General features: G+C 40.5%; 1 protein-coding gene across 1 annotated transcript in view; it reads left to right on the forward strand.

Moving 5' to 3' along the window:
* LOC117883854 (sorting nexin-29-like) overlaps window positions 1–21,359 on the forward strand; it is a 388,013-nt gene that overhangs the window by 164,293 nt on the left and 202,361 nt on the right. The window contains exons 10-11 of the mRNA XM_034783666.1: window positions 2,189–2,244; window positions 3,964–4,045. Coding sequence (XP_034639557.1) covers window positions 2,189–2,244; window positions 3,964–4,045 — 138 coding nt within the window. The remainder of the gene's footprint in view (window positions 1–2,188; window positions 2,245–3,963; window positions 4,046–21,359) is intronic.

A 21,359-nucleotide genomic window follows, 5' to 3' on the forward strand; every position in this document is an offset into this window, starting at 1 on the left:
GGTGGCCTCTGGCAATCAAGACCTCACTCCCCTATTCTTCATATAAACGTGCAGCCTTCTGGTTCAGGAAGAGGCAGAGATATTCTCCCATCCCACTTGCCTCTGGATTGCCTTGTGTAGGAAGGAACTGCCTCTGGGGCTGCCCAGGAATTGGAGGGTGTTTCAAATCCTGCCAGTGTGTCTGCTCAGAGGAACTAATGGCTGCTTGCCTTGAGGGAGCTTGTCCCATCTTCCTGCCTCTGGATAGTTTGATCCAATTTAAAGAGCACATCTATCAGCCATTAAGGCTGATTTAAGTCAGGGAATCACAGTTCTCACTGGGATCAGGGTGTAGCTAGTCACCACAGTTCGGGACAGGAAGGAATTTTTCCATGCTTAGCCAGGTTAAGATGCAAGGTAATGTTGTTTTGGTGTTGAAAAGTAGAGTTTGGTGCTGGAGTTTTAACTATACTGCAGGCATTGTCTTTAAACCCCAGTATCCAAGAAGGATAACTGAATCTGCCATATCAAATACCCAAGGCGGCAGGAAATTCACAGACCCAGAAATACCCACTAGTGACCAGGTATAGCTAATTACTTGATTACATTTCTGGTTTGATATTAAAAATATTTAAGATACCAAATAGCCAAGCATAGTCAGTTTATTAGTCAAAAATAAAGCAGTACAACATGAAAAAGAGACATACATACCACCCTTTTGGGGAAGCAATCTCTCAGAGTTCACCTTCTATACAAGGTCTGCTCCCACAATATGCACTGAAGTATTTATACTGAAGTCGTTTCCAAGCTAAAAGCACTCTATTTATCATCCAAGATTCAACCCACGAGTCTGCACCTGTTTCTGTACCATCCAGTACCTTCCTTATCTTTTATTGTGCATACCACATTCCAGCTGTCAGTGCGCCATGGAAGCACCTCCTGAGAGTACCAGGACATATGTCTGATTTCCGACATGTATCTGATTGTGCCAAGAGTTGAATCAACTGTTGCAAAATGGTAGGGGGGCATATACGTTAGCTTGAGTGAATAGGAGTAAAGAGCATTCAGGGAAAAACATAATACAATTCATAGTTGTACAACTTAGCATGACTACTCAGCATTTATATCTGATATGTGTACAATATTAATATTATGTGTGTAATACATATTAATATATTATGCCATACCCCTAACAAATATATACATTGGCTAACACTAGTCTTCTCCTAATATTACCTGGATTCAATTTTGTGTGTACAGGTCTGCTTTTAACAGTCACTTTTTTATTTTTAAATTAGCCAAATAATTTTTCTTGTCTCATGCCTCTTCTATATCTGTTAATAGAAGAAAATAATCATTAAAGGCAGGCCAACTGGTAGCTGTTATCGTGGTAAAGGCTGAAGGCTAATTGGAAGCCTGGCAAAGAGCGAAGCGGGAAGGTTACAATAATATTGCATGCCTACTTTGTTTTGTTATGTGTAGTACTAGCCTTTTCTAGAGATCTAAAAGAAAAACTCCAGAGAGGGAATTTGTGCAGAGTCCATTAGACTTTTTTTGAAGGATAAATCCAGAACCCAGGAAACAACCTGAGTAACAGGACTGTGTGCTGTTAAGTTTCTCACCAGCTGCAAAAGAGAATCCTCCCCCAAAGCTAGGGAGTAGAAGCAGAGCTTGTTTGGCGCTGGTGCATTGGGGAGGAATAGCCACATAATGGCTGATAGGATAGGATGCCACATAATGTCAGATTTACCAAACCAGCTCCACTCACGCACACAACTTTCCCTGTGTGCATATTGGAGTGCTATGTGAGTCCCTGTGTAGCTAGTCTGGTCTGGCATATAGCAGGTACAGACACACTGTGTTAGGGTGACCAGATGTCCCAATTTTATAGGGACAGTCTGGATATTCAGGGCTTTGTCTTATATAGACACCTATTACCCCTCAACCCCTGTCCTGATTTTTCATGCTTGCTGTCTGGTCACTCTACACTGTGTTGAGGTCCCAGCATCCTGCTTCCTTCCTTCTGCAGCAGAACCACACCAGTTACACTGGGTAATGGCCTTTGCACCAGAATATAGGGGTGAGGGGCACCATTTATATATTTAATTCTAATTAATTATTTTTCTCAGAAATGCATGTTTTTATATGACTTGGAATTAGTAATGGTTTTGGTAAAGTTAATAATCATGATTTTTTTTGATGATGTCAGGTCCCTGGGGATTTGAGTCAGACATCTGAAGACCAGAGTTTGTCAGATTTTGAAATGTAAGTTTGCAGTAAATGCTGATGTGAAATTTTGTATCTTTATACTGTCTGTGTGGGAGTGGGGAACAAATGATCAAATCTAATACATTGCTTTCCCTACATAATTTCCAATAAGTGAATCATCAGATAGGGTATTCTGTTATTGGAAATAATGCAGCCAACTTTCAGAATCTTTGTCCTGTTTAGTTTTTTTGTTTTTTGTTTTTAACTCTTGGGAGAGAAGGAATTCAGTTTTATGCTGCATCTGAACATCCGTTGGGAGCTTGTTTTGGTTTTCAGTTGGTTCTTTTAGTCCGCTAATGGTTCAGCAGCAGTTGTGACCAACTAAATCCCCGTGGAAATGCCAGGCAGGGTTAATGACATAACTAAAAAGTGATTTCTTTCTTTTGCTTTTGTTTTGCAGTGCTCTTCTGTAATTATTCATTCCCCACTGCAGAAGATGAACATTAGTGTACCACAGTTTTTTAAAAAAAGAAAATTGTAAAAAAGTACTGAACAAATACAGTTGCACTAAAAATCCCATATTTCGGCCTGAATTATTTTAATGTGTGATTTTTCTGGAGTTTAACCTTTGTTAGCCTAAAATCCATATATCTAGCTGATCCTTTTTGAGAAAAGGCGAGTGAAGGAAAATTGATTTTATGTATCTTAAAGAATTTGGAATTAAAATGATAGTGTTATTTAATTGCTCCTAATGCTTCATGATTGAAATTTTACTGTTTTCTGAAAATGCAAAACCATTTAAAAATATTTTTTATCTCCACATATTATTTTCAAAATAATACTGATGTGATAAAAGATCTCCAACTAATCAAACTTAAATATAAGAAAGTAAGAAGGGCCATAGTGTGTCAGACTAATGGTCCATCTAGTCCAGTATCCTGTCTTCCAACAGTGGCCAATGCCAGATGTTTCAGAGGAAGTGAACAGAACAGGGAAATTATCAAATGGTCCATCCCCTGTTGTTCAGTCCCAGCATGTGGCAGTCAGAGACTTAAGGGTTGCGTGCCTAACCATCTTGGCTAATAGCCATTGATGGACCTATCCTCCATGAACTTATCTAGTTCTTTTTTTAACCCAGTTATACTTTTAGCCTTTACAACATCCCCTAGCAGTGAATTACACAGGTTGACTGTGCACTGTGTGAAGAAATACTTCCTTTTGTTTGTTTTAAACCTGCTGCCTATTAATTTCATTGGGTGTTATGTGAAGGGGTAAATAACACTTCCTTATTCACGTTCTTCACATCATTCATGATTTTACAGACTTCTGTCATATCCCCTCTCAGTTGTCTTTTCGTAGCTGAATGGTCCCAGTCTTTTTAATCTTTCATCATATGGAAGCTGTTCCATACCCCAATCATTTTTGTTGCCCTTCTGTGTACCTTTTCTAATTCTAATATATGTATATTTTTGAGATGGGATGACCAGAACTGTACACAGTATTCGACATGGGGGCATACCATGGATTTATGTAGTGACATTAAGATATTTACTGTCTTATTATCTATCCTAATGGTTCCTAACTTACTGTTACTTTTAGGTATAATAAGTACACAATATTCAGGCAAAATGGTGATGTTTTAAGTGTTCAGAAAGTTTTGGTTCAGTTGCTCACTGTGGACATTTTGCAAGCATTGGAGGTAGACACTTCTATGTAGCTTTATTTTTATATGTAAAGATGATTCCCTATTTTAAACTTGTCTCTTCTTTTGCTCAGATCAAATCGTGCCCTTATTAATGTTTGGATTCCCTCAGTCTTTCTACGAGGAAAAGCTGCTAATGCATTCCATGTTTACCAGGTATGTAATGTGACTTTAAGAAATCATATTTGCAAGGGGTTTCCATAAGTGAAATAACTGACAAACTTCTAAAATATTCTCAGTACCTGAAGGTGAATCACAAACTAAGGGACCCGTCTTTGAACACTTATGCACAAGGGATAAGACCTTTACTTGTGTGAGAAGCTCACTGGAACTATTTAGGTGAGCAGAGTTACTCGTGTGTGTATTTTCAAGGTAGGACCCTAGTAACGTAGTAAAATGGTGGTACAGTGACTAGGCAAACGAGACAACCATTCAGTGTTCAACAGCAACTCTTTCTCACACACATACACAAATATGCAAATGTAACTATTGGAAGTATTAGTAGCCAGAAAACCTAGGCTATTTCCTACCTTTATAAATTGTACCAGAGGTTCTTTACTTTTACCTTTACAGACACCAGTGGGGAATAGAAATGACTTCTGTGTAGTGGCTTATTGCAAAAACTTTATTTCTGGCACTGTAGAAGCCTTTATACTTAACTGTCTATATTGGTTCTGAAATCAAACCCTCATGTGAGATGTCTAGCTCAGGCACGAAAATGTGTTAGCAATAGAGTCAAGTTACTAGCCTCAGGCAGAAAAGTATTAGCAACTAAGCCATATTTGCATATGTTCAAATATTTGTTTAAATTCTGCAGTTAGGTTCTACCTACTCTGGTCTTTTTTCCCCTTTAGTTTAAAACTTGTTTGAGATTTTCAATTAAAAGGGTCCAAGCTTTCTCTGAAGAGTAGAGAGAAAGCATAAGTTCACCTGAATTAAAACAAAAAGATGCCATACCACATGGAAATTTCTGAATTAAAATGAGATATGTTTGCCATCTATGTAAATTTAGTTCAAGTGGTGTTCACAGTTGCTGTGTCTTGTTGTGGATTCTTCTAATTTTAGTGGAACAGCACAGGTATTACTATTATGGTGATGTTTTGCTTTGTTTAAATCTATTTATAAAAGTGGAATTCTTGTCTTGTATTACTCCTTCCCCCACTCTTTCCTTAAGGAGGAAAGCATCTTAAGACACCTGAACCTGAAGAATTTAGTGTTGTCACTCTTATTTTCTATTCGGAGCATGTATATACTCTTAGGAAAAGAGTTCCAGATGAGCTCAAGTCCATTGTCAAAAGTAACATAGGTACTTAGGAGTCTGTCTCATTGAAAGTCAATGGGATTTAAGCATCTAAGTGCATGAGTCATTTCTCAAGATAAGGCTTAGGTACCTAAGTCATTTAAGCACTTATGAAAACTGGGCTCTTGGTCTGTGATCTTTCCAGTATTGTATTCAAACATTTATTTCCTGTGAACAGTTAGTTATCCTATAATATCTGCAGGTTTTATATACCTCTCTCTATCCAATATCTCTAAAACCCAGTGTTACACTTCACCTTTTTACTGCTTGGTTTCAAGGAGAGTGCACGCTGACTCGTTACAGCTATTTAATGAAATGGGTCTTTAGTAATTGAACCTCAGGAAGTTTTTTAGGGGCGGCACATATAGAACAGTGGAAAGAACTGTACAACAGCAGATGTTTCTCACAGTAAATACTGTTAGCAGGAGAGACTTTTTTTTTTGGCAGAGAAGACCCAGTGAAAGATATTATATTTCGTGTTCCTCTAGGAAGAGCAGTTAAATATTTGAGAATGTGAATATGTACATATTCTCTGCATAGAGTGATTTAAGCTGGACAGTCAGCAATCAAAGAGCAGATTTGTTTACATGTACAGCTTTAGTGCCTGACAAGTACTATTCTGTAGAGCTTTAAGCTCTTCCATAGAATCTCTTTAAAAAAAAAAATCGAGACAGTTCATCTATCAAAAGGCAGAATGCGATCTACCTTAACAGATTCTTGACATGTTTTTCTTTTCTGAAGCCACTTAGCAATTTTCTGTCTCTGGAAGCTAAAGACTAAATGAGACAGACTCAGAAAAGATGTGATTATCTGTGAGATGAGTTCTGCAGTGTTCTTGACCATATAAAGACTCTTGAATGCCCTACCCAGTGGTCTGATTTTTTTCAGCTGAGCATCATTGAGCATGAGTACTAACATTGCATTCTGATTGATGATAAGCAGGTACTCACTTAGTACCAAATTGCTTTTAAAAAGTTAAGCACATTTCCCGCTCTTTTAGCTTTGGCATTATGATTACTGATGTCAAGAAATGTCATATAACAATTAGCATTTCTGTATAGCATTATTTTTGCATCTCTCTAACAGTGTTTATGATCTCTTCATGAAGACATTACTTTGAACTTTATTCTCTTCTCTGTCCCACTGAGTATAATTAATTTCAGCATTTGAACTAGCTAGTTTTTCTTATTTTATAGTTATTCAGTAAAGCCCCAGAAATCTTTGTATCTTCCCTCTTTATATCTGAGGACTGCTTCTGACAGCATCAGGTTTGTTGCCTTTAGTGAATAGGTTTCCACACAGCAGAGAAGATCTTTTCCATTGCCAGAAATCTTGCCATTCAGTAGTTAAGATCTTGGAGAAGAGAAAACAGCAGACTCAAGTAAATCATTTTTAGAAGATTACTGCAGCTGAATATATACATATTTTCTATAGTGTGATTCAGTAGAAATACTACTGTAACTGTTAAGACATTTTCTCTTGTCTTTCTGAATGGCAGGTCCATAGCCTGTGTTTTGCATTTTACTAGCTGCCTCCTCCTCATCTGGCTTAATAAGAAAGAAAGTTACTGTGACATAGCAGGGTGCAATCCAGACCAGTGGGAGTCTGTGTCCCCCCTGCCCGGTAACCTGGGGGGCCTAGCAATGCTTTACTCTTATAGTGCTCAACCTGGACTGCTCACAAACAACTTTCCAGCATGCAGGTTACTCCCAGGTGTGTGTGCGTGTAACTGAAGCCTGCAAGTCATACCCTGGTTCTCATCAGCCTTGGTTATACTGCAGGGCGACCCCAACACACTCCCAATCCCAGACTCCCCCCCAGAGATGTATGTCTTGTATTGTCCATCCCTTTCCTGGACAGTTCAAATATATTAAGTCCATTATTCCTTCAAGGGAATAATATAAACAACTTGTCACCTTAAATGGAGTTACCCAGACACTTCAATTTAAACACACTGGACTGGATAAAACAATCAAACACGTTTATTTACTACAATGAGAGAGATTTTAAATGGGAATAAGCATAGGCAATACAGTCAGAAATAGTTAAAAGAAAAATAAAGATAAACGGCTTTCTAATGCTAAACTCGACAGGCTAAACTTAATTCAAGGTAAAGCTCTTACCCACATGCTCCCAATATTACCGACCAAACTCTCAGGTCAGGACCCTTCTCCCAGAGTCCAGTAGATGTTTCTTTTGTCTTCCCAGGTGCAAAGAGTGAGATGGACAGGGAGAGAAAGAGAGGGTTCCCTTGGGATGTTGCCCCTCCTTTTTATAGTTTCAGTCCCTCTCTATTTCTATCTGAGAACTAGGAGACAAAGTGTTTGTGTGGAAGGATGTTCCCTGCTGGGTTTTTCACCCGTGTGAACTTCCTTTGTTTTCTCCCTTCCTGCTTGATGACTCTGTTTATGGAAAATTATGAGAAGCATACACTCCTTTGTTCAAAACAGGTCTGTTTGACCAGTTTGATGCTACATGAGTCTGAACATGTATTTTTAACATTAGAATCATAGATTTACAGGGGTAATTAGAATCACAGGGTTAGAAGGGACCACAATGGTCACCTAGTCTAACCCCCTGCCAAAACACAGGGTTTGTTGTGCCTAAACCATACAAGACAGATGGCAATCCAGCCTCCTTTTGAAAATCTCCACTGAAGGAACTTCCGCAACCTCTCTCAGCAGTCTGTTTCACTGTCCTACTGTTCTTACACTTAGGAAGTTTTTATACATTATACAGGGAGAAGTTTATAACTTTACACACAATACTGATACACACATTTTACCATGATATTACTGATCAGCAAGTTATGAGTTTTCAAATGATACTTCACAAGGCAAACTTTGTACAAAGATTTACAATAGTGTGTTGGATGTGAATACAGGAATGCATTCTGTCACAGTTACCCAGTGGATGAAATGTTCATTCTCATTTTTCTTTCTTGTTATGCACTACCCTTTAATTACTTTAAACATAAAAGTATGACTGTGGCATGGTACAAGTCATTACAGAGGTAGGTAGATATTTGTTGAGGTATTTATTTAAAATGAGGCAGTTGGAACTTGTGAACAAAAAGCAGATTAGCCTAAACTGTGGGTTTCTTTGCTATTTTTACTTTATTTCTTTGTTTTCTGTTATAAAAACCCAGCAAAATTAGTTATTTTTCTAGTTACACGCTGCTCGGGGAAGGGAGGAAATTGTAGCTTTAAGCAGGCCTTGCCTTTGGAAGGATAAGATGCTGTGATAGATAAAGGAACGAGAGGAAACATATTTTTGTGTACCATCCAAAGCTCCCAAGTCCAATAGCAATGCCATTACAACATAGTAGGAAAATTATATTTACAAAATATGCTGCCAGTTCTGGTGTTCAGAGTTGCCAGAACTGAATAGACAGAACATCTGTGATAAGAAATAAAAGAAAAAAATAGCACAGGGGTATTTTTTAGAGCAGGGGTGGGCAAACTACGGCCCGCGGGCCAGATCCGGCCCCTCGGGGCTTTGGGTCTAGCCCGCTGTGCCGCTGGCACCACGTCCCTGCGGTCCCCAGGCGGGGGGGCAGAGGGCTCCATGCATTGCCCTTGCCTCCAGGCACCACCCCCTGCAGCTCCCATTGGCCGCGAACGGGGAACCGCGGCGAATGGGAACTTCAGGGGAGGTACCCGGAGGCGTGGCAAGGGCAGTGCACGCAGAGCCCTCCGCCCCTCCTCCCTCAGGGGCTGCAGCGCTTCCGGGAGCGGCGCGGGTCCGGGGACAGGGCAGGCATGCAGGGGGCATGCAGGGAGCCTGCCCTGGCCCCGGTGTGCACTGCTGCCACCCCGGTGCCGCTTGAGGTAAGCGGTGCTGGGCCGGAGCCCGAACCCCTCCTGTACCCCACCCCCCAACTCCCTGCCCTAAGCCCCCTGCCTGCATCTTGCACCCCTCCTGCACCCTAACCCCCGCCCTGAGCCCCCTCATACACCCCACACCCCTCGTCTTCCCCAATCCCTTGCCCTGAGCCCCTTCCTGCACACCACACCCCCTCCCACATCCCAACCGCCTGCCCCGGCCCTGAATACAATTTCCCCACCCAGATGTGGCCCTCAGCCCAAAAAGTTTGCCCACCCCTGCTTTAGAGGAATCTGGGGGAGATTGAGTGTTTTTTCTTTAAGTGTATACTGAGGTTACCTATATTATGATCAAAATGTGGCAGTGGTTACTGAAATAGTAAGAAAAAGTGAACAGTTAACTATACAAGTTTAATATTGACCTCACTGAAATAGACCATTTTTACTTATATGTTAAGTATGTTTTTTATAAAAGAGTTTGACATGTGATTGAAGATTTATTCCTTTGGTTCTTTGTATGGGATTAAATATACTATTAGTCTTGAGGTTCACATCAAACATAGTCAGCTTTCAAATTGCAATAACCTTTATTTTACATTGCTTTTATAATTTCTTTCTGATCATTTTAATAAGTAGAAAGAATGTGATTTGTAATAAGATTTATGATAAAAAATCATGATACTTTAGAGAGCTACTTTATTGGCTGAATATTGCTGTATGCAATTTTTATCTCAATATAGGGCATTTTCAGGTCAGGGTCAAGTACTTTGTGGCGATGTCTTATAAATTGTGTGCCTTGTTACATGAATTGTATTTTATAAATGCCAATTCTGCCAGTGCCATTTTCTTTAGTGTAGAAATACATTTTCTGAATCATTTTGAAAATTTTTTTCTTCTAATTCTGTTCAAAAACTATTTTAAAATGATCCTGGAAAATGCTATATTGGTCATTTCATTAAAGAAATTATTTTATTTTATATATCCAGTTCATAATTTTACCATATTCTCTTACTATTATCCCAATTTATGAGATGTCGTTGGTGGTGGTACTGTCATTCAAACATCTGTCTGAGAGACATGACATTTCACAAAATGGAAAGGAGAAATATGTAAGGAAAAGTGGAAGTGGCTAGTGATAGAGATATTGGTGTTAAAGAGAGAGTGAGAGAAGGAGATGTCACTTCATGATCCCAAAAAAACATATTTGTAAATCAGATTAAGGGGCAAAGGATTACACCATGCTCCCTTTTCCTTATTTCTTTCAGTCCCAGTTAGTATGAAATAAAATTGTCTTAGGGAGAAGCTATGGCCCTGATGACATTAGTCAAATTCGTTTTCATATGGCTTGCCAAGAGAAAGAGATTAGGTTTTATTAGTCAACTGGAATACAACATTGGGAAGTCCTTAAATTAGCATACAGCAGTGGTTTTCAACCTGTGGCCAACGGACCCCTGGGCCAACGGACTTCCATTTGAAATTTTTTAGGGGTCCGCAAATGAAAAAAGGTTGAAAACCACTGGGATACAGAAGTAAAGGTTAAGATAGAAAGCAACAGAGGGTCCTGTGGCACCTTTAAGACTAGGATGTAAGATGTAAAGGTTAAGATGTAATCCAAAAGAGTTATTGAATGTTTTAGAAGGACTCTTTAGAATCGGGAATGAAAAGTATATTTTAGCTTATCTATATGACAGCTGTCTCCAGCATCAACATCTTATAATAGACATTGCACTGTTAGGGAAATAATAGATTTGGAGTTTGCTATTGGTGTGTCTTTGTTAATGAGCTTTTACAACTAAAACTTATCCTTGGTGTTGACCTTCCTCCTTCTCTTCCCCCCGCCCCAAGTAAATAATTACACCATATACAATGTGTTCATATCTTTCTGTGCTCAGCTCTGTGTGTGTGTGTATGTATATTACATATTTTGAGGTTGGTATGGTAGTTACTTATTTTGAATGGAAAAGTAACCATTGTAACAAAATCTTATGTAATTTAACAAGCCACTTTTCTATAGCTTTATATGTCGAATAAGGTATTTATGGCATATAATTCATAACTTCCTTTTGGAGTTTATACTTGTATTTCTAGAGAAGGGGGTCACAGTCCACTTTTTTTTCTTGTTTCAAATGTTAAAACACCATTGGAAAGATAGACAGGGTGGGTGGGGTAATATCTTATATTGGACCAAGTTCCTTTGGTGAAAGAGACAAGCTTTCGAGCTACACAGAGCTCTTCAGTTCTGGATAAGGTACTCAGTGTCACAGCTAAATACAAGATGGAACAGATGGTTTAGCATAAGGAGTTAACATGTTGTAAGAGACCATTCAACGTGAAGTAGGCAGTTAACACGTCTGCAGTCAAAGAATAAAGGAAAGTTATAGGCTGCTGTAATCAGCCATAAATTCAGTGTGTTTATTAAGTCTGATTTTTAGTGTCTAACATATTTATGAATTTAAGCTCCAAGGCAGGTTTCTTTTTTGAACTACAGTTTATATAGAAAATACATAGCACCCTTTTCCAAAGAATGTTTTAGCGATGTAGAAGTACAACATCCCCAAGTATATACTAATACTTCTTAGTAACTGTACTAAGTTTCTGAAAATTATTAAATTAATACATATTGAAGTATCAGTATTTTACAGCGTAATTACCTTGCACTATCAGAATAATAATATTCATAACTAGATTTTAATTAACAATTATTTTACCACCAAAGAGCCAAAAGAAACTTGAAGTATTGATAATGTATTATACAAAAATACTCAAGAAGTTATTATTTATGTACATACATTTAATTGCTATTAAAATTAAATTACAATTCAGATGTTAATTATCCTTAGATTAAATCCAGGAAAAAGGAATATTGTAAATTATGTGTTCTCTATGAAAAACATATTGTGCAAATAATAGCCATTGCTAAAAAACAAAACTTTCTGGTGTAAAATAGCCATGCACAGATCCTTGGGGATTTCATGAATTTTTTATAGTTTTAGCTTTCAGTCTTTTTTTAAATGCTTTTGTGTTTGCTTAGGAGTTGTCCAGAGCATTATTCACTTCAGAAAGATGAGCCCATTAAATAGTAGGAGGCTTGCTGCTTCTCTGCAGTAAGATATTTCTAAAGATGATTTAGATGCAATGCATTTGAAGTAACAAATTAAATGAGATGGAAAACTTCTATTAAGTATTGAACGCTATAACTTTTGTTGATGAAACCATTTACATTTCTCCTTTAAACATCACTGTTTTATATTTCTATGCAGAAAGTATAGTGAGAAGCCTGGTAAATACAGGCATTACGCTAACATAACATAGGTTATGTGTACACTGGCACTTTTGCTGGTAAAACTTCTGTCGGTCAGGACTGTGAAAAAACAGTGTGAACAGTGCTATGTCAGCAGGAGATGCTGACAAAGCTATCAATGCTTTCCCACTGACATAGCTACTGCCACTAGTTGGGGGTAGTTTAAGTATGCAGACAGGAGAACTCTCTTCTGTCGGCATAGAATGGCTACACGGGAGACCTTACAGTGGCACAGGTGCAGCGGTACAGTTATGCCTCTGTAAGGTCTGTAGTGTAGACATAGCCTAAGTAAACTGCTAAAAGAAATGGTAAGATTGCTTGAGTACTTATTGTATGCAGTGGTGTTGTAGACACATTAGTCCCAGGATATCAGAGAGACAAGGTCGGTGAGGTAATATCTTTTATTGGACAGGTTCCTGTTGGTGAGAGAGACAAGCTTTTGAGCTCACACAGAGGTCTTCTTTGGGTCTGAGAAATGTATTCACAGTGTCACAGCTAAATATAGGGTGTTAAGATAGTTAAGCATAAATAGTTAATACATATATCAAGGGACCATTCAAGGTGAAGTGGCCTGTTAATACCTTCCCATTCATAGGGGGGAAAGGGAAAAAATAGCTTGGGTGTGGGTGGTTAGTCAGTTATAGATTGTTGTGATAAGCTGTATATCCATTTCTCCTGTTCTTTTTGCGGATACAGACTAACACGGCTGCTACTCTGAAACCTGTATATATCCAGTGTGTCTCTTCAGTTCATAATTTTGAATGTCTAGCAGAGTTATGAATTTAAGCTCCCAGGCTTGTCTTTTGAACATATTGTGCAGGTTTCCTTTGAGGATGAAGGCTGGTAGGTCAGATATAGAGTGATCACTTGTGAAAAGTGTTCATTTATAGGCAATATAGTGTTTTTGTCTTTTATATGTGTGAGTTCATTTGAGAGCATAGGGATTATCTGGTTTCACCCACATAGTCATGAGGGATCTTTGTGGCAGTGGTTTTGAATCTGTTGTTGTGGTAGAGTCTAGAGCCGCTTTTAGTTGGTGTGTCCTGGTCTGTGGGGAGTTTGCTTCTGACGATGAGCTTGGAAAGGTTGGGGGGTTGCTTGATAGCCAGAAGAGGCGGGTTCAGGAAAGATTTCTTTCAGACTGTGGTCCTCATTGAGTATGGATTGTAATTGTTTGATGATACCCCATATGTGTTCTAGTGAGGGGTGATAGGTGACAACTAAGGGTGTGTAGTCAGTGGGGATTTTATTTCTGTATTGAAGCAGGTTCTCTTCGGGTATTTGGGTGGCCCGTTACATGACGCAATTTATTCTATATCTAGATCTACTTTAAATACCTGTCAATCTATAAATGTATAGAAACATAAATGCAAATGTAATTTAGTATGCTGTATTGCTTTAAATATCATTGTAAGCAGTTTATCACTTAAGCTGAGCGATGGGGAGTTCTTTGCCACTCACCACAATCTGTGAAGTTCGGAAATTATTATAATCATATTTGTAATGTACATGGCCTTTTGGCGAGAGACTCCAAAAAGTAATTAATCAGGCATATGTGCAATACTGCCTTGGAGGAAGTAGTGCTATACCTGCTAGATCTGTAGCTTCTGAAAATGTGAAGAAACTTAATCATGATGACAATACTTGAGTTGGGAAATTCTGAAATTTCAGCACATGGAATTTAAGTACATAATGCAAACATCTAACTATAATGGGTGGTTTTCATTTAAATATGTAGGTTCAATGTAGTTTAACTAAGTAACCTCACACTTGTGTATCTATTCCATGCAAAAAACCCTAGTGTTTCTACAATATTGAGTCTGATCATAATTTTATTTTATTTTTGCACATCACCATGGATGGGAAGATGTTAAATTTCCCAAGCAACATGAACACCATTGCTATTCAGACAGCTGAATTAGTTCCCACTTTTTATTGTGAAACATTTGCCTCACTAATATTTCTCCATCCCTGGTCACTTTATCAGAAATTCCATACCTAGCAGCATGTACTCCTAGCTTGGTGTCTGCCTTCCTTCCTACCTAAATATTGTCTCCCAACTCTGGAAAGAAAATGGAGAGAAAACCCCAACCCAGCCACCATCGGCTGCTCTCATTAGTATTGTGGATTGGAGTGAAGATAATGTATCTGAATCCCATCTCATCACAATCACATCTCTGAATATTTTATTTCTATGAATTGGATCTTTCACTGCAGTAAGGATCCCTGGCATTACTCCCTTGCATCTAGATGATGGTGAATTCAACCTTAACTATATATTTAACATTCTAACAAAAGAAGAGTGAGAGGTATAATGTTCTTTATATACACACATTTAAAAAAAAACTGTTAGAGATGTCTTTTCAAGAGTGTTCTTGTACAGCTGCCAGGCAAATAATAAAATAATCCTTTCAGTGTTCATTAGGTAGAGGAATGCTCCTATAAACCAGCTCTGCATAACAGTAAAGGAATATAACTGTCAACAGGTTCTTAATAAGTTTTATAGTTTTCCTTTAAATTAAATCGGCTAAAAGCTGGCCATTTTAGGGCTGGCCTACACTACACAGGTCAACATAAGGCAGCTTATGTAAGTGCCATACTATGCTGCCATAAGAACTCCACATCCATGAGAGGAATAAGGCTTATGTCACTGCATCCCTTTCTTGTCAATTTCATGGCAGGAGTTGTGAAATTGACAAGAAAGCCCCCACTTCCCTAAAGGGCTGGGAACTGGGGTGTGAAGCCCGTGGGGCTTCCCCCTCGCTCCTGGCTGGGAGTTGGGGAGAGAAGCCTGGGGGGCTTCAGACCCTGCTCCCAGCTGGGATCCGAAGCCCAGGCTCCTGGTAGGACATGCACCACCGACCCAAGGAGGGTAGTGTGGACATGCACCAGTGCAGTAACTACTGTGGTGGCTGTAAGTCAACCTAATATAGGTCGACTTAGGTTTGTAGTGTAAACATACCCGTAGCATTGCTAACATATACAGAAGGACAGGTGAGCAGAAAATTCCCTGAGAGTTTGAGAGTTAATTTAAGGTAATTATAATGGTAGCTGGATATTTTAAATTGTTAGGACCTAAATTCTCTCTAAGCTGCGCAGCCATGCAGGTGCCTATTAAGCCCCGGGCGAGGGCTCAATGCCCCAGAGCAGACCTGCCATGGCAGGGAGAGGCACCCCTCCCTGCCGGTCCCAGCGCGGACCTGCCCTGGACTTACCGCGAGGGGAGAGGAGCCCTTCCTTGGTCCTGCCCGGCCCAGGTTCGCCGAAGCTGCCGGGGAGAGGAGCCCCTCCCTTGGCCCGATCCAGCCCAGCCTCGCCCAGCTACTGCGGTGAGAGAGGGCTGGGGGGAGTCCTCTCTCCCCACCACTGCCCTGGGGCAGCCTGCACTCCAAACCCCTCATCTCCAGCCCCACCCCAGAGCCCGTGCCCCCCCGCACTCCAACACTCTGTCCCAGTCCTGGGCCCCCTCCCGTACCCCGAGCTCCTCATTCACCAGCTCCACCCCAGAGCCCTCAGCCACCCACACTCCAATCCTCTGCCCCAGCCCTGAGCCCCTTCCCACACGCCGAACCCCTCAGCCCCACCGCCACCACATGACTTTTGTTATGTGCACCAATATGAAGGTGATGTGTTGGACTGTTAATACTGTTTTTCACTAACATGGACTCTGATAATTATTACACAGAAAATTTGCATCAAGTGTTACCAGAGGCTATGCTCAGAATATCAGGATTAACATGTGTATTAATCATGCCTGTGTACATGTAGGAGAATAAAAATCATGGCACCTAGCAGTCCTATTCCTAAAGGCAGGGGGTTGGGGTGCAGGGTGCAGTGGGGGCTCAGGGCAGGGGGTTGGGATGCAGGAGGAGTGTGGGGTGTACGAGGGGGCTCGGGGCAGGGAGTTTGGGTGCGAGGTGCAGGCTTAGGGCAGGGAGTTGGGGGGTGGGGTACAGGAGGGGTTCGGGCTTCATCCCGGCGCCGCTTACCTAACATGGCTCCAGGGTAGCAGGGGCTCGCACCGGGGCCAGAGCAGGCTCCCTGCATGCCTGCCCTGTCCCCGGCCCTGCGCCGCTCCAGGAAGCGCTGCGGCCCCTGGGGGAGGGGGCGAGGAGGGCTCCGGGTGCTTTGCCCTTGCTCTTCCAGGTACATCCCCGGAAGCTCCAATTGGTCACGGTTCCCCGTTCGCAGCCAATGGGAGCTGCAGGGGGCGGTGCCTGGAGGCAAGGGCAACACAGGGAGCCCTCTGCCCTCCCCCCCACCCGGGGGCTGCAGGGAAGTGGTGCTGGCCGCTTCTGAGAGTGGCACGGGGCCCACGACGGGCAATCCCGCAGGCCGGATCCAAAGCCCTGAAGGACCGGATCCGGCTCGCGGACCGTAGTTTGCCCACCCCTGCTTTAGGCTCATTATGAAATATAGGACTGAAAGTCAGGAGTTTTTTTAAATTACTTGCTATTATTGTGCTATACTGAATGAATGGCAGTGAACTTGCTGTCTAAAGCTCTCAAAAACAAATGGGTTTGCTCACCATAGTTCTGTTTTTTCTTAGAATTTTCCCCAGAGATCTGATCATTCAGTAGTTAATTTGATTGATTGATTGATTGATTGATTGATTGAGTTGAGTTGATTAGGCTCAAACGTAAGAAGTAGGTACAGGGTATACCACGCATCCAACGTTACACAAAAACCCTCTTCCTTTATATACATTTACACATCATATTCTATTCATTGTACATCATATTATATTCATTGTACATTGCACTTTACAGTAACCAAGCCCTGTACAACATGCTTTGTCCATATGCTGTCCATGTTTGACTTTACCTCGTTTTTGTGCTCCCGACTTCTCTTTTCCACTGTCATTTTGTTCTTAGTAAATTGTTCCCTGGCTGTTCCCCCTTTTTATCTTAGCTAGCTCAAACATTCTGTTTTTTAACTCACAGACCTATTTACTTATCTTAGCACAAACATTGCATGTTCAGCCTGCTGATCTAGATACCGGCCTAATTCTGCTGTCCAAAAAATGAGAACTTCCCCATGTTTAATTATTCACATCAAGCCAGGACTACATAGGGTTGCCAGGTGTCCAGTTTTAGACCAGAACGCCCAGTCGAAAAAGGACCCCTGGTGGCTCCAGTCAGCACTGCTGACCGGGCTGTTAAAAGTCCAGTCAGTGGCACAGCAGCTCTAAGGCAAGCTCCCAACCTGCCCTGGCTCTGCGTGGCTCCTGGAAGCAATCGGCATGTCCCTGCGGCCCCTAGGCGCTGTCCCCGCTGTCCCCACCCCGAGCGCCGGCTCTGCATCTCCCATTGTCTGGGACCATGGCCAACGGGAGCTGTGCCTGTGGGCGAGGGCAGCGTATGGAGCCTCCCTGGCCGCCACTGCGCCTAGGAGTCAGAGGACATGTCGCTGCTTCCGGGAACTGCCTCAGGAAAGCGCCGCCTGGAGCTTGCACTACACCCCAAACCCCCTTCTCCAGTCCTGAGATCCCTCACGCACCCAACTCCCTCCTGGAGCTTGCACCCCCTCCCGCAACCCAACTTCCTGCCCCAGCCCTGAGCTCCCTCCCAGAGTCCGCACCACACTCCCCCTTCTGCACCCCTTGGCCCTGGCCATACCCTACAGCCCGCACTCCCAGCCAGAGCCCTCACCCCTTCCCACACTCCAACCCCCGCCACAGCCTGGTGAAAATGAGCAAGTGAGCGAGTGTGGGGGAGAGGGAGTGACGGGGATGGGGAGAATGGAGTGAGTGGGGGAGGGGCAGGGCCTCGGGGAAGGGGGTTGGGCAGGGGTGTTTGATTTTCTGCAATCAGAAAGTTGGCAACCCTACACGTGGTACAGTACAATGCAGTCAAGAGGCAATCCGAGGCACCATCCCTCCTCTTTAGCTTATGCTGCATATGTCTGCCCTCACAGAAACCAGCCTACTCATATGCTCTTTGAACAAATTAAGGGCTGTAATCATAGTCCTTGGTCATCTGCACCCAGGCATTAATTCCAACTTATATAAAAGTACAATTAAATACTGACAACACTTATTAAAATCCCTGGAATTTATGTCACTTTTGTTTGGATTAAGGTTAATTCAGTCACTTCAGATAACTAGCTTGTTCTTCTTTAGTTCTTTAATGAAATGATTGCATTTTGTACTAAACTTATCTGCAGTTCACTGTTCAAAACCTTGGTTTGACTGCTTATTTACTTAAAGTAATATTAAAAACTCAGTCCAATTTGCAAGAGAGAAGTCATAACTCAATTTTAACCATTGCCAAATTAAAAAAAAAAAGAAGAAGAAACACACCTTAATTTTCAACAGCTTCTACCAAAAAATTAAAGATCATTATGGTATTTAATATTTTTTCCAAAAAAGTGTCCCACTAAAATCCAACAGATTTTCAATCTCTTTCAAGTAAATAAACTCAATTGACACTCAGCTGTTACATGTCAGTCATCGGGGAAAAAACTACTCCGAGTTTAAGTACTTGAACTAATTTTAAACAAACAAGTCTTTATAGAATTTAGCAGAAAGATTATTTCCCTGTCCCATTAAGTTTCAGAATCTCAACTAGAACTACTTTTGTAAACTATCTTTCTTTTAAAATTTACTCTAGACAACCACAGTAGTTTCATGCTTTCATAAAATAGCGTGACATATGAAACATCACCGTGTAATTCTCGATTTATATTTTGAATTTTAATCCCAATTAGAAATGTTAGTGTTTTTCTCAATAGGATGTTATTAACAATCATGAAGCACTGCACTTCTTTATATATGCCTGCCTGTGCTATTAGGTGATTTTTCAGTATTTGTACTACAAAACTGTTCCAGGTCAGAGCTCAAAGTTTCACCAGGCTGAAACGTGACATATAAGGTCTGTGCTCATTCTTTTCCCCTATAAATGTTTAGCACAATAGCATCTCTGATATTTTAATATTCACAACTGGAGTTTTGAAACAATTAACCAGTTTTGGATGCATTGGATGTTTATTTCTGTAAATATTTTGTTGAGCTTTAGTCTAAAATGTGGAATAGATACTTTTAGTATTTATGTGTGTGTTAAAAAGTAAGTCATTATTTGAAAGTGGATCAAAATGTGTGTATCAACATAGTACTAGCTCCAATAGTACAGAACAAAATACAAAGCTGTTCAAAAGTGCTTTTGTCAGAGATCCATTTAGTAACATTTCCAGAGAGCAAACACGTACAATAGTCTACAGCTTCTCCAAAAGAGTTATGTTTGGAGTGCTGAGATTTAAATCATTCTGACCCACTGTAAACTATTGAGTAAATAATGACCTTGAATAGTTATGTGAACAGCCTGTGTTTAAAAAAAAAAAAAAAAAAACCTACTAAAATGGCACCCTGAATTCTAATCCACCATTAGTTCAAGGCTATTACTAAGCAGAGAAAAACAAATAAATGGTACTATAAAATACCATGTCATAGATTTTTTTTCTCTTAAGTCAGACAACTTTCAATGGAATCTGAGCTCCTTAGAATCTAAATTACCTTCTATAATAGTAGCTTCATTTATCAAAATACTAGACAGCAATCAACACAGCACAGAAATATAAATCAGAAGAAAATATTGGATAATTTTTATACAATAGGTGAAACAGGATGACAAGATTTCCATCTCACTTTGAAAATCTGACTTTTTATCAATTTAGTACAGATATTTGATGTATGTATTCTGCAAGATGTACTGAGACTTAGTGGAGAAGCTTCCACTGGGAGTTTAGCAATTAATTTTCCATGTACCATACTGACATATTTGCCCAAAAGCGTTATTGTAAACACAGACTAAAAAAGCGTCTAAAAACAGTGGGATTTGAAAGGCTCATGCAAAGTGGAAAGTTAGATTAAAATATAGCCATGTATTTAATTCCATGTTTTGCAGCATCTTTCCTTCCTGTGTATTCATTAAAGTTCTCAGCTTTTAAATAATTTAAATGATTTACTGCTAAGGAAAAGATTTTAGCTATTAATGCAATAATCTACAGCTGCCAGGCAAACTACATGGTATGTACAAATTGGATTTATGCCACCCTGAGAACCTATCAAGAAAAAATATTGTAATTTTAGTAGGACTGTCGATTAATCACAGTTAACTGATGCGATTAACTCAAAAAAATTAATCACGATTAAAAAAATTAATCGCAATTAATTGCCATTTTAATCACACTGCTAAGCAATAGAATACCAATTAAAATGTATTATATATTTTGGATGTTTTTCTACATTTTCAAATATATTGATTTCAGTTACAACACAGAATACAAAGTGTACAGTGTAATTTTTATTACAAATGTTTGCACTCCAAAAATGATAAACAAAAGAAATAGTATTTTTCAATTCACCTCATAAAAGTACTGTAGTGCAATCTCTTTATCATGAAAGTGCAAATGTAGATTTTTTTGTTATATAACTGCACCTAAAAACAAAACAATGTAAAATTTTAGAGACTACAAGTTCACTCAATCCTACTTCTTGTTCAGCTAATTGCGAAGACAAGCAAGTTTGTTCACATTTACCAGATATAATGCTGCCCGCTTTTTGTTTACAATGTCACCTGAAAGTGAGAACTGGCATTCGCATGGCACTTTTGTAGCTGGCATTGCAAGGTATTTACACACCAGATATGCTAAACATTCGTATGCACCTTCATGCTTTGGCCGCCATTCCAGAATTCATGCTTCCATGCTGATGACGCTCGTTAAAAAAATAATGTGTTAATTAAATTTATGACTGAACTCCTTGGGGGAGAATTGTATGTCTCCTGCTCTGTGTTTTACCCGCATTCTGCCATATATGTCATGTTACAGAAGCAGGGGCAGCTCTATGTATTTTGCCACGCCAAGCACAGCAGTCAGGCAGCCTTTGGCGACATGCCTGTGGGAGGTCCGCCAGTCCCACGTCTTCGGCGTACCCGCCGCTGAATTGCCGTGGGACCGGCGGACCTCCCGCAGGCATGCCGCCGAAGGCAGCCTGACTTCTGGCCTCACGGCGACCAGCAGGCTGCCCCCCCTGCGGCTTGCCGCCCC

The sequence above is a fragment of the Trachemys scripta genome, chromosome 10 (assembly GCF_013100865.1).
Source record: "Trachemys scripta elegans isolate TJP31775 chromosome 10, CAS_Tse_1.0, whole genome shotgun sequence".
Classification (NCBI taxonomy): domain Eukaryota; kingdom Metazoa; phylum Chordata; order Testudines; family Emydidae; genus Trachemys; species Trachemys scripta.